The following is a 14,710-nucleotide window of genomic DNA, read 5'->3' on the forward strand; positions in this document are numbered from 1 at the left end:
CACTGGAATGCTCGCCTAATTTTGAGTCTGTATTAGCTGCACAAGGTACAAGTTAGTCTCATTCCAACACAAGTTGAATAATTGTTTTGGTAGTCTTTACCAGGTGGGGGAAATACGTGATTTAAGGGCTTTTTCTAAGGGAAAATATTAAGAAAAGTAACTGTTGTGTAGCTGTCTTAGTTCTCACTCATTTTCTTCTTTGTATCTTGTAAATTTTGACTTGTCACTTCAACTCCCCTGTGTGTTCCCCTGTTTTCTTCTGTGCCCTGTATTATTGAGTGATATTTCCCCCCAAGATGTCCTGAAAAAAAAACCCCAAAACCCCACAAACCTCAGACCTGAGAACAAACACATTTCTTACAACGTTCAGAGATGGCCGTTGTCTTACTGTCTACTCTGTTTGCTTTGGGCAGCAGCTGTCTCTTCTGCATGGTGTCCAACACAAAATGGAATCCATATTTTGATATAGGCAATCTCATTAATAATAATTTTTATAGATATTGCAGAAACGCTTCACTTCCTCCTTTGCGGAGCCTCAAATGGGAGTTGTCAAGAACAAATTGACCTTGTTCCACGAAGTCCTCAAGAACTTTATGAGCTTACTTCTCTTATCTGGTAAGTTATGCAGCCCTAGGTTTTGGGTCTGGTTGGTATGTTGAAATTCTTAACTTCTCCAAAATGAAGGCAGTTTTCAGCTTAGATGGACTTTATTGTATACTTCCAGTAAAATACTGTTTTAATGTTCTTTACAGTGAACTGATGCCTTGCCTGCCAAAAGAGGGAATCTTTGCTGTCGATACTATGCTGAAGAAAGGAAATGCGCAAAATACAGATGGTGCAATATGGCAATGGCGAGATGACAGGGGTCTCTGGCATCCCTATAACAGGATTGATAGTCGAATAATAGAGGTAGTAATTCCATGTGCTTGTGTGGTGTTTTCTAAATACCTGTGCGGTTGTATAGGGGACTGAGTGCTTTCTTTACAGCTTTGAAAATAACAGCCTTATTCTTCCTGAGTAAGCAACACATGAGTTTCCTCAAACCTCCTGCTGTAATATTGTGCTGTTTTGGTATTCAGTAATGGGTGAACTGCTTAATCACTGTTTGTATTATATTTCTGTCGGTCATTGTTTTTCCTACTGTGTTGCCACTCTCTTTACCTTTCATATAGCTTCTTATTTGTTAGGGTTTTCTTACTTTAACTTCTTCCTTGTTTTTAGGCAGCTCATCAGGTTGGTGAGGATGAGATAAGCCTGTCTACACTTGGGCGTGTCTATACTATTGATTTTAACTCTATGCAGCAAATAAATGAGGATACTGGAACAGCACGTGCCATTCAGCGAAAACCAAACCCTTTAGCCAATACAAACACTAGTAAGTACAGCCTAGGAGACACCTGGTGTCTCTAGCTATGACTAATTTATGCTGGGTTATGCAACAGTCTGCTACTTAGCTAATACATTTCTTATGGTTTCATGTGAAACACCAAACTACTCTGATTTACGTGAATGAAGACAGCTTTACAACAAAACTCAAACTATTGAAATGTATTTTTTTTAACATGTAAACTTTTCCTGGGAACTGAAAATGCATTAATTTGGGGGGCAGCTGGGGGTGTTCCTGACCTGGGACTTTCTGAAACAGTTTTGTTCATATAGCTCTTTTATTTAACGAAGACTGTGTGAGGACTTATTACTACCGTAAAGAAATAAATAAGAAAACTGAAGAAAAAAGATTTGACTCCTTGAAAGAGGAGGATTTGTACCTATGTTCTTGCCATCAGTTTGACTTCTGGTTCTTTAATTATATCTTTTCAATTCAAGAGCTAAACTAATTCAGCTTTAACAAAAGAAAGTAATCATCAGAGCAGAGGTACAAAGAACTCTGCAGTGATTTGGTGCACAATTTCTCACAGGTGGACATTCAGAATTGAAGAAGGATGATGCTCGAGCACAACTAATGAAAGAGGATCCAGAACTGGCAAAATCCTTTATCAAAACATTGTTTGGTGTTCTTTATGAGGTATATAGTTCTTCAGCTGGACCTGCTGTTAGACACAAGTGCCTTAGAGCAATTCTTAGGATAATCTATTTTGCTGATGCTGAACTTCTGAAGGATGTGCTGAAAAACCATGCTGTTTCAAGGTGGGTTCATTAACTGTTGTGAATGAAACTAATTTTGAGCTTACAACTCAAACTTGTGATTACTTCTTTGAATCATCTTTTTCAGGGGAAAATTATACTTTTAAATTATTATTTATTTACTTTCCAAAAGCTGAGGCTGCCAGCTCTTCAGGATTTTCTTGCATCTTAAATTTTGCAGTAGGTGCCAACTCTAAGTGTTCTTATTAGAAACTTCGATTACCTATATGGCTGTGTGTACTAGTAATGTCTAATGTTAACATTTACTGTTTTCCTGATTTCTAAAACTTGCCTATAAGTTTTTCTGAAGGCAAGAAAAATGACTTTTGAGGTAATACGATGTGAACCATAACAGACTCTCATGGCATTCAACTGGCAAGTTGTGTTCATGAAACCTCTCATACATGTTATACCATAAAGTTAGGGATCTAGATAAAAGGATGCAATTAGAAAATAAACTGACTGGTTTATCAAAGGCAGTACCAAATTCCACAACACCATGTTCTTTAAAGGAAGAAAACTCTCTTTTCTTTTATGCCACATGTTAAAACTTGGTAAAAGTGATTTAGGTGTGAAGAGGACTTTATCAGTCCTTTTATTTATAGCTTTTACAAAAGCACAATGAAATTTGTTTGCTTTCAGTCTCTAATACTATATATGCAAGATGAACTGGCTTGACTTTTTAAAAAAAAAAAAAAGGCAAAAAATGAAAAGGCGAACCTAATTCTAATAAATTATCTGTTTTAGTCATATTGCCTCCATGCTGTCAAGTCAAGACCTTAAGATAGTAGTTGGAGCCCTGCAGATGGCAGAGATTTTAATGCAAAAGTTACCTGATATTTTTAGTGTTTACTTCAGAAGAGAAGGTAAATATTGCTTGTTTTGTTTTTTCTCTTCACCTCCTTATTTAGTATTTTAAAGCATGTGTGTGTGGAGAATCCATGTCCTTTACCCCCTGCTCCATCCCCCTCAAGCTGTAAAAAGTTAATATTGTTCTTGAATAATAAAGGCAAATCCATGCAATATATCTTCATATGACTAGGGTAGAGCTGACCAAGACTCTGGAGGAGACAAGCTTGTTTCTTCTGAATCTGGAACAAGTTTGTACAGGCTTACTATAGATGCTAGTGAACTTAAATTTTGGCTGAAAATGGCTTGCTGAAATTACATGGGTAGTCTTACTGGACAAAACTAACGAATCTTTGGCAGGAAGTTGTTGTTGTAATCCACTGGGGATTTGGGGGTTTCTTTAGCTACAGTTCGTGCTGCTGTCATTATTTTTTTTTTAAACTATGTAGGTTAACTTTTTGAAGAGAAAAGATTGAACTGCTTTTAAAACTAACTTAGCATTGATGGGTGGGGTGAGCCAGTGCTGCCATAGTCAAAACAGTTTCATATAACAGACTTAAATCTTTTCAAACACGTTTGTCCCTGCCACCCCCCACAAAAAACCCCTCCACAACCAAATCAACCCACCAAACAAAGATTTCTTCTTTTGCAAAGGGGTGATGCACCAAGTGAAAAACTTAGCAGAGTCGGAGGCTTTGCTAACAAGCCCACCAAAAGTATGCACTAATGGATCAGGAACGCTGGGTACCACTACAACAATAAGTACTGGAACAGCCACTGCTGCCAGTAATGCAGCTGCAGATTTGGGCTCTCCCAGTTTACAACACAGCCGGGAGGATTCTTTGGATCTGAGCCCACAGGGGTAAGTGCGCTTGTTGCTGTGAAAAAACAATCTGTTGAGGTTTTGGGGTTTTTTTGGTGGTGGTGGTTTTGTTGCTGTGGTTTTGGTTTGGGGTTTTTTTGTTTGTTTTGGGTTTTTTTGTTTTGGGGGTTTTTTTTTAAGTCTTGACTGACATGGGCTGCTACAGTATCATCTGCATTTTGCTGTGGTCCTTTCCTGTAAGGAAATAAAGTGGAGTGGTGTTGAAGCTATCAATGGTAGTTTTGATTCATTTGATATGAAATGTTTGGCGGGGGGGAGTGGGAAGACTAGTGACCTGATAGTTACAATGTAATGGTATGAAACAATCTGCTGTTTAGTGAGAGGCTGGAGAATGCCAAGATCAACAGCTGTACTCTCATGTAACTCCTGAGAACAGAGTGATTCTTTCAGAGAAATGATAGCTGTGGTGCATGGTTCCTTTCTGCTGGACACTGGAGGAATAAAAATCCTTAAGTTATTTTGTTGGAATGCAACCATTTTGAACACTTGTAGAATTAAAATCTCTTGTAGGAATAAACTATTTCAGTGTTACACAGTTTGCCTTTGTTTTAAAGGTGAAATGTTTGTCTTAATATATTGGTATAATAAGGAAACTCACTTTAAACCAGAATTGAAATACATGAACTTGGGAAGTGTAGGGGTTGGTGAGTAGTAACTACATAAATTGTTGAAAAAGTGTTTTCTGGACTTTAATAGGGGAGGCGGGTCAAATTTCTAGTGTCTTTTGCTGTTTATTCAGTAGAGATTTATGGATTATTTTTTTCTTTTTAATTGTACTCAAATAAATTAATAACCAAATGGTTACACAAATAAAAACATGAAAATTATGAGAACCTTTTAGTGGCACTTCTGGCTGTATTTGGCTGCCCATAGTAGAAAGGTGACAGCAAGCAAAACCCCTTCTTTCTGGATGGAGTAGTCACTTTGTTCTTCCAATTAAAATAGAGTTGAGGCCCCTTCTCCCAGAGCTCATTCTTCCCTTGTGCCCTCCTTGTTATGGGATGGAACTCTTGTTCAATTCTTGAGGAAATAGCTGGCAGATGCATCTTAAACTGAGGGATGGGTATGTGTATGAATATGGTAGATGGAAGCATGTTACTTTATTTTTAAATTTGGACAGACGACTGAGCGATGTTCTAAAGAGAAAAAGACTGCCAAAACGAGGGCCAAGGAGGCCAAAATACTCTCCTCCAAGAGATGATGACAAAGTAGACAATCAAGGTAAATAATTCTTAAAATGTGATACTCTATCTCCTTTTAAGTTTAAAAGTAAGCTTATAAGCTGTCAGAAGTGCTAGCTGTAATAAATTTGTTGATTCTCTTAATTTTGTCTGTGCCTCCTCCAGCTAAAAGCCCTACAACTACTCAATCTCCTAAATCATCTTTCTTGGCAAGTTTAAATCCTAAAACATGGGGAAGATTAAGCACACAGTCCAACAGTAACAATATTGAACCAGCACGAACAGCAGGAGTAAGTGGTCTTGCAAGGGCTGCTTCCAAGGATACCATTTCCAATAACAGGTACACACACAAAAAGTCAAAGTACTTGTAATATGGTGTTGACTTTGAGGTGCAGCTACTCTCTTATGATAAGCCATCAGCTGATTAAGTAGCACCTATCAAAGAAGTTTGAGCTTAACCATTGTTAAAATAACTCTGGAAGAAGAATCAAGAAATTAAGGTAGAGAAAATAACCTCTTAATAATTTAAAGTAGCATGGTGGGGAAAAATTGGATAATTGGGAAAAATGGTGCAAGAAGTAATCTGTAGAGAATAGACCTTTACTGTGTTGGAGTAAGAGGGAAGGGTTTTTGGCTGTGACTGCTATTAAACATGGGGAAAAATGATACTCTGGCTGTGTTTACTTGTCATAATGGAGTATGCAAATGCTAAGCGTGGCTGAATGCCTTTTGTGTGCTTCTTTACAGAGAAAAAATTAAGGGCTGGATTAAGGAGCAAGCCCATAAATTTGTAGAACGTTATTTTAGTTCTGAAAACATGGATGGAAGCAATCCTGCACTAAATGTATTACAGAGACTTTGCACTGCAACTGAACAACTCAACCTCCAGGTTAGAAATGGCAGGCTTGCTTGGAGTGGGGTTGGGAATGGAAGCAGTAGAAGTATTTAGGAGGAAGCTAAATGAAAGCTGACCATTTTAGATAGTATGGCAAATATTTTAAGCATAGATTTTGTGATCTTAAATGATGATATGGTGTTTCTTAACTTGCAGTGGTTTGTTTAGGATTTCTTTTAGAATTGGTATATAAGCTCTGACGCCTATCACTGATGATAAATGACGAGTATTAACAAGGGTATTCTTGATTCCTAGCAATGTGTCACTTACATAGAATTTTATTTCAAATTTAAAAATTTTACAGTTAAGTGTTAGGGATTGACTTCATACCTAAAGAACACCACAGTTTGTAATAAAAACTTTGGGGGTGAGGGGAGGACAAGAGGAAAGTAGCATTTTGTTGAAAAGATAGAATAAATATAGATTGGGCCAGATCTGCTAGAATCTCAAGAGCTTGAGCCTTGCTTCTCAAACAGTTGTGATCCTTGATAGATGGTCTAAACCTGTAACTTCTAAAGTAGCTGAACAGCTGAGTTATGTTCTATGCTTTGATTTTAAGCAATCATTAAAATATGAAACTTTCTTCCTCTCTCCCACACAGATATCATGTGAAATATATACCAATCTGAGGGATTTCTTAAATTTTATTTTTTTAAAAAACATTTGGTTGAAGCTTATCTTTACATTGCATAAGACAGAAATGGGGCCTTGCATTTCTCTTAAAATGGGGAAAATGTAGATGTTGCCTGTAACGTCTCCTCTTGAACAGAGAAGTTGCTTATCCTCACATTATTTGCCCTGTCATTGCTTGTATTGAGTTACTATACACTCCAGGCTTTCCCTTTTTTCTCTCCCTTTAGAGCTGTTCCATGCAGTCGGAGGAAAAACAGTATTTCTTAAGCCCTTAATAACTGGGTAGTAAAATACTACCTTCATATTTTTCAGGTGGATGGTGGAACAGAGTGCCTTGTAGAAATCCGTAGCATTGTCTCGGAGTCTGACGTCTCCTCATTTGAAATCCAGCATAGTGGGTTTGTTAAACAACTGCTGCTTTATTTGACATCTAAAAGTGAGAAAGATGCTGTAAGCAGGGATATCAGATTGAAAAGATTTCTTCATGTATTTTTTTCTTCTCCGGTAAGTTTTCTTGTTTATTCTTTTGTCATTCTTAGTTGTCTTTCTCTCAAATTGTACTTACCTGACCATCCGAGAGGTTCAGCAATGGGCTTGACTTAAAGATGGAGTATGGAAAGAATGTTTTGTTCATGGCTAAGCTGTATAACACTACAACTTTCACGTGGTTCGGTGTCTTTACAGGTCATGAACTTTTTAGAATACCCTGTAATTATAGAAAATTCCACTCAAGAGTGGAAAAAAATTCCCAAATGGCCAATTGTCTGAGTCTTGAACAACTTAAAAGTTGTTCCTGACTTTTAAGAAGTTGATATGGAAAGAGTTTGGATAGTAATCTTATCACTTGCTCTCTTTAGTCCTAAATACTGCAAGAAACTAGATTGTCCTGTTTTTAAAGGAAGAAGTTTGAAGTGGAAGAGAGGAAAGTAGATAACTACTGCTTCCATGAAGTTTATTGCTCATGGTTAAGAGTGAATGCTTAAAATCTGTAGGGATGTTTGGTTGAAACCAGGAGAGAAGAGTGTGTTCTTTGAAACAGGAACTTATGTGTCATCGTATCATCCTGATACTGCTAGTTTAAGTGAGAGCAGTGATTCACTTCCCTTTTTTTTTTTTTTTTTTTTCCTTAAACAACTTGTGGTATAAATTGTTTTAAGATGGATTAATTCAAGCACTTAACTAAAAGACTGGAATATATTTCAGCTTCCTGGAGAAGAACCCCTTGGAAGATTAGAGCCATTAGAAAATGCACCTTTGCTGGCGTTAGTCCATAAAATGAACAATTGCCTCAGTCAGATGGAACAGTTTCCTGTCAAAGTGCATGACTTCCCGAGTGGAAATGGAACAGGGAGCAGGTAAGGATTAATGCTCAGGTAACAGTTTTGTTGGAAGCTTTTGTTTTCCAAAACTTGTTTCAATGCTAAAAGTTTGAAGAGGTAATGGAAGCTTCTGACCCTATTAAAGACAAAAGCAATTACACAGTTGGCTTTTTTTTTATTATTCAGTAGAAGACTGAATGTTTAACCAAATGCTTGCTTGCTATCTTGAAACTTCTCTCACTTAGATTGGGGGTGATGTGTAATTTTAAATGCAATCTCTAAATTTAATCTTTAAAACCTCAAATGTCTTCCTTTTCCCCATGTAAAAAACACTGGAAAGAAATAATCTATTATTGCTGAGACACTGATATTTTGTAGTGAAGTAATTAAACTGGTGAGAGTTTGTATTACAGTGCTAAACTTTGTTATTCAGGTAGGTTCTGTTCTGTAGGATTATAACTGAGTGATAACTGTTGGCTGTCAACATAGTTTAAAGTAACTGTAGACCTGCCTTGTGACTTAAGATAGATTAAATTTGGAATCCAACTTGTTATTTGTGTGTTAAGTGACAAATGTGACTTACTGAAGACCTATATCTACCATCTCTTTTTTGTGCTTTAATACATCAACACTATTTTTCATCCAGGGTATAGCAGTTAGTAAGTCTATTTCATTATAAGTTGCATGTAAGTTTTGAAAGTATCTACTGGTGCTGGCTAAAACCTCAGTTTGATGATAGACATATTCTTATGACGATGTAGACATTAGGAGTGGAGGAGCATTGAAAATGAATTTTTGAAAACTGTTCTTTAAAGTTTGAAATGCCAAAAATCTTCTGTCTCTTGGGTAGTAAGATAGCGTGGATTTTTTGTATCACTAATTGTGACACAACATCTATTGTAGTAGATGTATTGGAGCCTCACACTATAGCATTAACCTAACTTACATTAAAATTCAGTACTTGTTTTTGTGAAACTGTTAAAATCCATGGGAATGCATACAATACATAGATTTCTAATACTTGGAGGAATTAATTGTCTTGATACTGGCTTTTGCAAACAGTATGTGCTCTGTAATCTTACAATGCTTCCTAATACGCACTATTTCTGTTAAAAGTGGTATAACTACAGAAGTTAGTTGCGAATCATAGAAGCAAAATTCTGCTATTCTCTTTGATAGCATATTAAACATGGGAAGCCAGACTACTGCAGCTTGCTTTGACTGCTAGTCTTACTGTGGATTATGTCAATGAGGATTTTGAGGCATTAAGATATGGTAGTCTTTCACTAGCACCTGGAAATAGCAGTCCAAGATAAGAGGTTTGTGTATAAAAATGGCTAGCTTGAGTATTAATAGTTTGGTGAGATGGAACATGTATATAAACTATACTTGGCAAGAAAAAACAGAGGAGCTTTCAGGTTATCTCTTTAGGTCCTTACTAAAAAACATATGAATGGATATGGGTACTTGCATTACCCACCCCTGTTCTGCTCCTTACTGCACTGCAGGTGAACACAGCTCTAAATTTCATGTGGCATCAGCTGACCACTGAACAACTTCAGACCTCAAAAATGGTCAGTATAGGCCATATTGTAATCAGTTGTCAGGCTGGACTTTCTCTTAATCCATGTAGCTTCCACTGGAAGTTAGATTTTTGTCCAACTTGGATTCTGGTGTTCTTGTAGAATAAAATTTTTAATATGTTTATCCAAATCTTAATAGCTTATTTTTAGAGAAATAGGCTGAGAAATAATACTCTGAACAAATGAGTTTGTAAATGCATGTATAAGCCTATTTTAATGCATTTTTTTAATGCAATTATGGTTACTAGATTCTTTGTGTAGCAACTTTTTTCACAAATTATTTTGAGTTTTTCTCTTAACAGAGGATCCCAAGCTTTAAAATTCTTCAATACACATCAATTAAAATGCCAGCTGCAAAGACATCCAGACTGTGCTAATGTGAAACAGTGGAAAGGTGGACCTGTGAAGATTGATCCTCTGGCTTTGGTACAAGCCATTGAAAGATACCTTGTAGTTAGAGGTATATATATTATACAGTCACATGTGTTTTGCTTCTTGGTATAGTCACTACTGTCAGCACTGTAGAGTCTGTAAAAATCAGTGAGGATTATACTGAAGACAAATGGGAGGTACCTATAAATGTATCTTGTTCACAGTGGAGGAGACTAAAGCTGCAGAGAATCTTCCCTTTTCTGGGACAAACTTTTTCCTGTTGTAAACAGTTCAGTCTAAATACTAACAGAAGTATAATCTAGTTGACTGTTAGATTGGCTGTAACTTGGCATTTTTGATGCCAGATGTTGATACTGTAACTTGTTCTAACGTGTCTGAACCTTACTTTAACTGATGTGTTTTGGAACTGTTTTGAACAGTGGAGTTCATAAAAGTCAGAGTATGAAAGCTTTGCTACATTTCATGTGAAAACAAATGGCGATGTCTTTCTCCTCTCTTGCCTCAGGCTATGGAAGAGTTAGAGAAGATGATGAGGATAGTGATGATGATGGGTCAGATGAAGAAATAGATGAATCTTTGGTAAGCTTTTGCTCTGGGGGCAAGGGGAGGGAACAGTGTGAGAAGAGGCTTAAAGAAAAGCTAGCAACAAGTTTCCTAATGTCTGTGGCTTTTTTGTTTTGTTCAGGCTGCTCAATTCTTAAATTCAGGGAATGTGAGACACAGACTGCAATTTTACATTGGAGATCACTTGCTGCCATATAATATGACTGTGTATCAAGCAGTTAGGCAGTACAGTTTGCAAGCTGAAGAGGAGAGGGAGTCTACAGATGATGAGAGCAACCCATTAGGAAGAGCTGGGATTTGGACAAAAACACATACCATTTGGTAAGTTTGCTAGAGAAATCAGGGGACAACTTCCTCAGTTTCCTAGATGTATACACAAAGAAAATTGGAATATAGCTGTGTTTTTTGGAGGTGGGGGGGAACAACTGAAGCTTTGAATTTCCTGATGTGATTGAGATACTTAAATTTTAGGAAGAATTCATTGTTAGCTACTGACATTTTTTCTTACTCCTGAGTGAACCTGAAGAACAAGAAATGGGGAATCTTAAATGACACCTGCTAGATGGAGGGAAATCATTCTTAGTGTTACGTAACTAAGCACAAACAATAGAGAACATGTCTGCAGTCTACAAGTAATGGTCAACTTCATACTGGTTTTCCTAGTTGATTGCTGTACTGGTATATGTATTCTCTGGCCATACTTTGCAAGGAGTAGTATTGACCTACGATTGTGCCAAACATTTTAACATTCAGCAGTGTCTTTTTCTTTCTAATATTTAAATATGTTATTCAGAAGCAAAAAAACTACTTTGTTTTTTTGCCTATACCTTCTGCTTCTCTCCTTCCAGTTCATGGAGCTGGAGGCTCCCTGATTTTTTCTCCTCCATGACATACTTTGCTACTCAGGGCCTAGCTTCAAAGGCTGGATCATATCCAAATGCATTGTTCTTGTCTGTCTGTGTTTAACTGTCATTTAAGTAAAATTGTGGTAATCAAAGAACTAACATTTTAAAACTGCTTTTGTTTCCATGCAAGTTATTTCACAAACATGTTTTTAACTTTAAATTACTTTCTAGGTACAAACCTGTGCGAGAGGATGAAGATGGTAATAAGGACTGTGTTGGTGGTAAAAGAGGAAGAGCACAAACTGCTCCCACAAAAACCTCCCCTAGAAATTCTAAAAAGCATGATGAATTGTGGCATGGTGAGTGTGTTGCCTTGCTAGTATGTTAGGTTTGTGAAACTTCTTAAAGGATGGGGAAGAAAAGTGTTTAGAGACACCATAGTGTTTCTTTTAAAGCAAGCATAGTATAAGAGAAGTAAGTATATATTAATATGTGTATTAAAACTGAAGATACTTACTGAATTGTGTAACTAAACTGTTGTAGTAAAGTGAATGCTGTGACTGATACTACCTAGGCTCCTAATAATCTTGGGAGGGAGGGAAGACTTATAATTGATTTGTTTCGATAACATACTCTTTTTTCCTGCTAGATGGTGTATGCCCTTCGGTATTAAATCCTCTAGAAGTTTACCTCATATCTACTCCACCTGAAAACATAACATTTGAAGATCCCTCATTAGATGTTATTCTTCTTTTGAGAGTTTTACATGCTATCAGTCGATACTGGTATTACTTGTATGATGTGAGTAGAGCACTTTTCAAATAATTTTCATACTTGATATAGGCAGCTCTGCCCTGAAACACCTTAAAATAGCCTTCTTCCCCTGTCTGCTGTCCCCGCCCCCCCAAGACAGAATAAAGCAAATACTATTTGCTTTAAAAAGTAAATTTAAAAAGCAAATAAAGCAAATTTTCCCCTACCTATTTCTCTAACTTCTGGTAAGATGAAGGCTATAAATTCTTATAGTCAATCATATTTCCTTTAACACACTATAAACACATTTGCCATGCTTTTTCCTTCCTTAAGTTCAAAGAACATCATTCCTGAAAAGAAAATGAGTAGTAAAAATCTACTCAGTCTTTTTTTCATGGCTTAAACTCTGTATGACCAAAGTAACAATGGAAATTTTTTTTTTCTTGTGATAAGCAAATTAGAAGCATAAAAAAAGTCTTCACAAAGGCTTGGTATTCCTTGTAGCATTTCTTTAACTAGAAGTACATTGTTTTTTTAACACAGAATGCAATCTGCAAGGAGATAATTCCAACCTCAGAGTTTATCAACAGTAAACTGACAGCAAAAGCAAACAGGCAGCTCCAGGATCCTTTGGTAATTATGACAGGAAACATACCAACTTGGCTGACAGAACTTGGAAAAACATGGTATGAATGACTTACTGTATATATAGTATTTCTAATTTGAGTTCAGCAGGCCTCTTGGCTGGGCAGCCTAGGTGCATCATATGTTACAAGGCTTTTGAAAGTGCTAGGGGACAGTAGAATGTACTCACAGAAGTCTTGCTAAGACACTTAGATGAATGTTTCCACCTATATTGCATAGTTTAAACCAAATATGGAGGGATAGACTAGCTGCAAAGTTCGGACTACTTCTTACAGGAGTTTGAGTCATTTGAAGTTTTCTCATTGAAATAGTAGTACTTGATTATTCAGATCTTTTTTTTTCTCCTGTTAAACTGCTTAATGGCATTTTTGTCATACCACTACATTTATCTTAGCATATTCAATATAGTACAAAGGAAGATATCTCTATAATTACTGAAAAATATTATAAATAATTTTAATAAAGCTATATTCATAGTACTTTGTAGTATGTTGATACACAGTGTAAGCTGTAAAACTCTCGTACTTGAAACAATGAGAAAACAGAGTTGACGGTTTGGATTTTTCAAGCACGTTAATTAAAGAAACATTGGTGACAATTGACTGGAAATACGTACTCTAGAGAAACTACTTGGTTTTTCATTTTAAAAATAAGGTCTCTAAATTTCTTGATAAACATTCTAGATAACAAATGAGTATGAATGTATATTATACAAACATCTGTAGCGGTATTTGTTCTGTAAAACTGCCTTTTCACTTAAATGTCAGTGGAGGACTACACTGTTAATGTGCGCATGCCTTCAAGAATAGTAGAACTGATAAATTAAAATAAGTTTCTCTGGTAGTCTTTCACAGACTAGTTGAAGTGCTTTTTGAAAATGGTGGAAGGTAGAATGCTGGTGCTTCTGTGTAGGCAGGTTCTACCCCCCCTCCGCCAACACCCCCTGCCATGGGAGCTTGAACCACCTTCTTAAAATCTTTGATCTAAGTTAGATTTACTAATTGTAAACCAGGTGTGCACAAGTAAAAGAATATTTATTTTCTGATATAAACTTTGTATAGCCAAGGTATTCAAGTATTTTGAGTTATTTTTCTGGAAGAGTTAAAATTTTCTGGCATTTTTTGTGGTTCCTTCTTATATTAAATTCTGTTTTTAGAATCTTGCTCATAAGCATTGTAACTAAAAGTGTGTTCTGGAAGGCTTCATTTGGAGGCTCCTTTCACCACAGTGTTTAATAAAGCACTAATTTCAGGCGTACTACCTTTCTATGGTGTTTTAAACTAAACTGTAGTCATAGATGCCAGTTGGAACCCAGCTAACTAATCCAATGCTCTTTACAGCCCGTTTTTCTTTCCATTTGATACGCGTCAAATGCTGTTTTATGTAACTGCTTTTGATCGTGATCGAGCCATGCAAAGACTACTGGATACTAATCCAGAAATCAATCAATCAGATTCTCAGGATAGCAGAGTGGCACCGCGACTGGACAGGAAAAAAGTAGGTATATTTTATTTTAAAATAGAATGAATGATCTGTTTATTTTCATATCGTCTTTAAGAATATCATTGTGAGCAAGATTTACTTGTAAAACTTCGGGTTTTGTAGTATACCGATGAAGGTGAGGTTTGTTTTATTAATTTAAAAGCCCCCGAGTAGAACGCACAATGTCTTCTAGGTGTCTGCCACTAGGTGGCAGAAGGGGCTAGCGTATGCTACACTTCCTCACATCCTGCTTCCTTTTGAATTGGCATCTTCACATAATTTCTGAAACTATACTCCAAGAATGAACTTTTAAGTTTTAGGTTACATTAGTGTTGTTTCCATATATTAGCTTGTAAACCTCCATTTTGCTTTATGTAGAATTTCAGAAGAATTCAAGCAATAGGATTTAGACCCGTAAGTGTTACCTGAATAAACAAAAACATTGTCCTTGTATTCTGGGAGAGTATTAAACCTCCTGTCACAACATAATAAAACTAAGCTGTGACTGTTTTAAATTGAGGGAGTCTTGGGTGCCTGCCTTGA

The 14,710-nt window shown here is 36.5% G+C and overlaps 1 protein-coding gene across 13 annotated transcripts in view; it reads left to right on the plus strand.

Moving 5' to 3' along the window:
• Positions 1-14,710, plus strand: part of TRIP12 (thyroid hormone receptor interactor 12) — an 81,412-nt gene that overhangs the window by 54,238 nt on the left and 12,464 nt on the right. For 11 of the 13 annotated variants that reach the window (XM_030027933.2, XM_030027936.2, XM_030027937.2 and 8 more), the window contains 18 exons: positions 498-615; positions 753-909; positions 1,222-1,375; positions 1,917-2,145; positions 2,890-3,008; positions 3,646-3,853; positions 4,995-5,095; positions 5,221-5,395; positions 5,803-5,944; positions 6,896-7,087; positions 7,787-7,938; positions 9,773-9,945; positions 10,384-10,457; positions 10,564-10,763; positions 11,519-11,646; positions 11,937-12,088; positions 12,584-12,726; positions 14,026-14,182. In XM_030027933.2, the coding sequence (XP_029883793.1) occupies positions 498-615; positions 753-909; positions 1,222-1,375; positions 1,917-2,145; positions 2,890-3,008; positions 3,646-3,853; positions 4,995-5,095; positions 5,221-5,395; positions 5,803-5,944; positions 6,896-7,087; positions 7,787-7,938; positions 9,773-9,945; positions 10,384-10,457; positions 10,564-10,763; positions 11,519-11,646; positions 11,937-12,088; positions 12,584-12,726; positions 14,026-14,182 (2,774 nt within the window). The remainder of the gene's footprint in view (positions 1-497; positions 616-752; positions 910-1,221; positions 1,376-1,916; positions 2,146-2,889; positions 3,009-3,645; positions 3,854-4,994; positions 5,096-5,220; positions 5,396-5,802; positions 5,945-6,895; positions 7,088-7,786; positions 7,939-9,772; positions 9,946-10,383; positions 10,458-10,563; positions 10,764-11,518; positions 11,647-11,936; positions 12,089-12,583; positions 12,727-14,025; positions 14,183-14,710) is intronic. The other 2 variants (XM_030027935.2, XM_030027941.2) reach the window with 1 other exon arrangement.

Source organism: Aquila chrysaetos, chromosome 10 (genome assembly GCF_900496995.4).
Source record: "Aquila chrysaetos chrysaetos chromosome 10, bAquChr1.4, whole genome shotgun sequence".
Lineage (NCBI taxonomy): Eukaryota > Metazoa > Chordata > Aves > Accipitriformes > Accipitridae > Aquila > Aquila chrysaetos.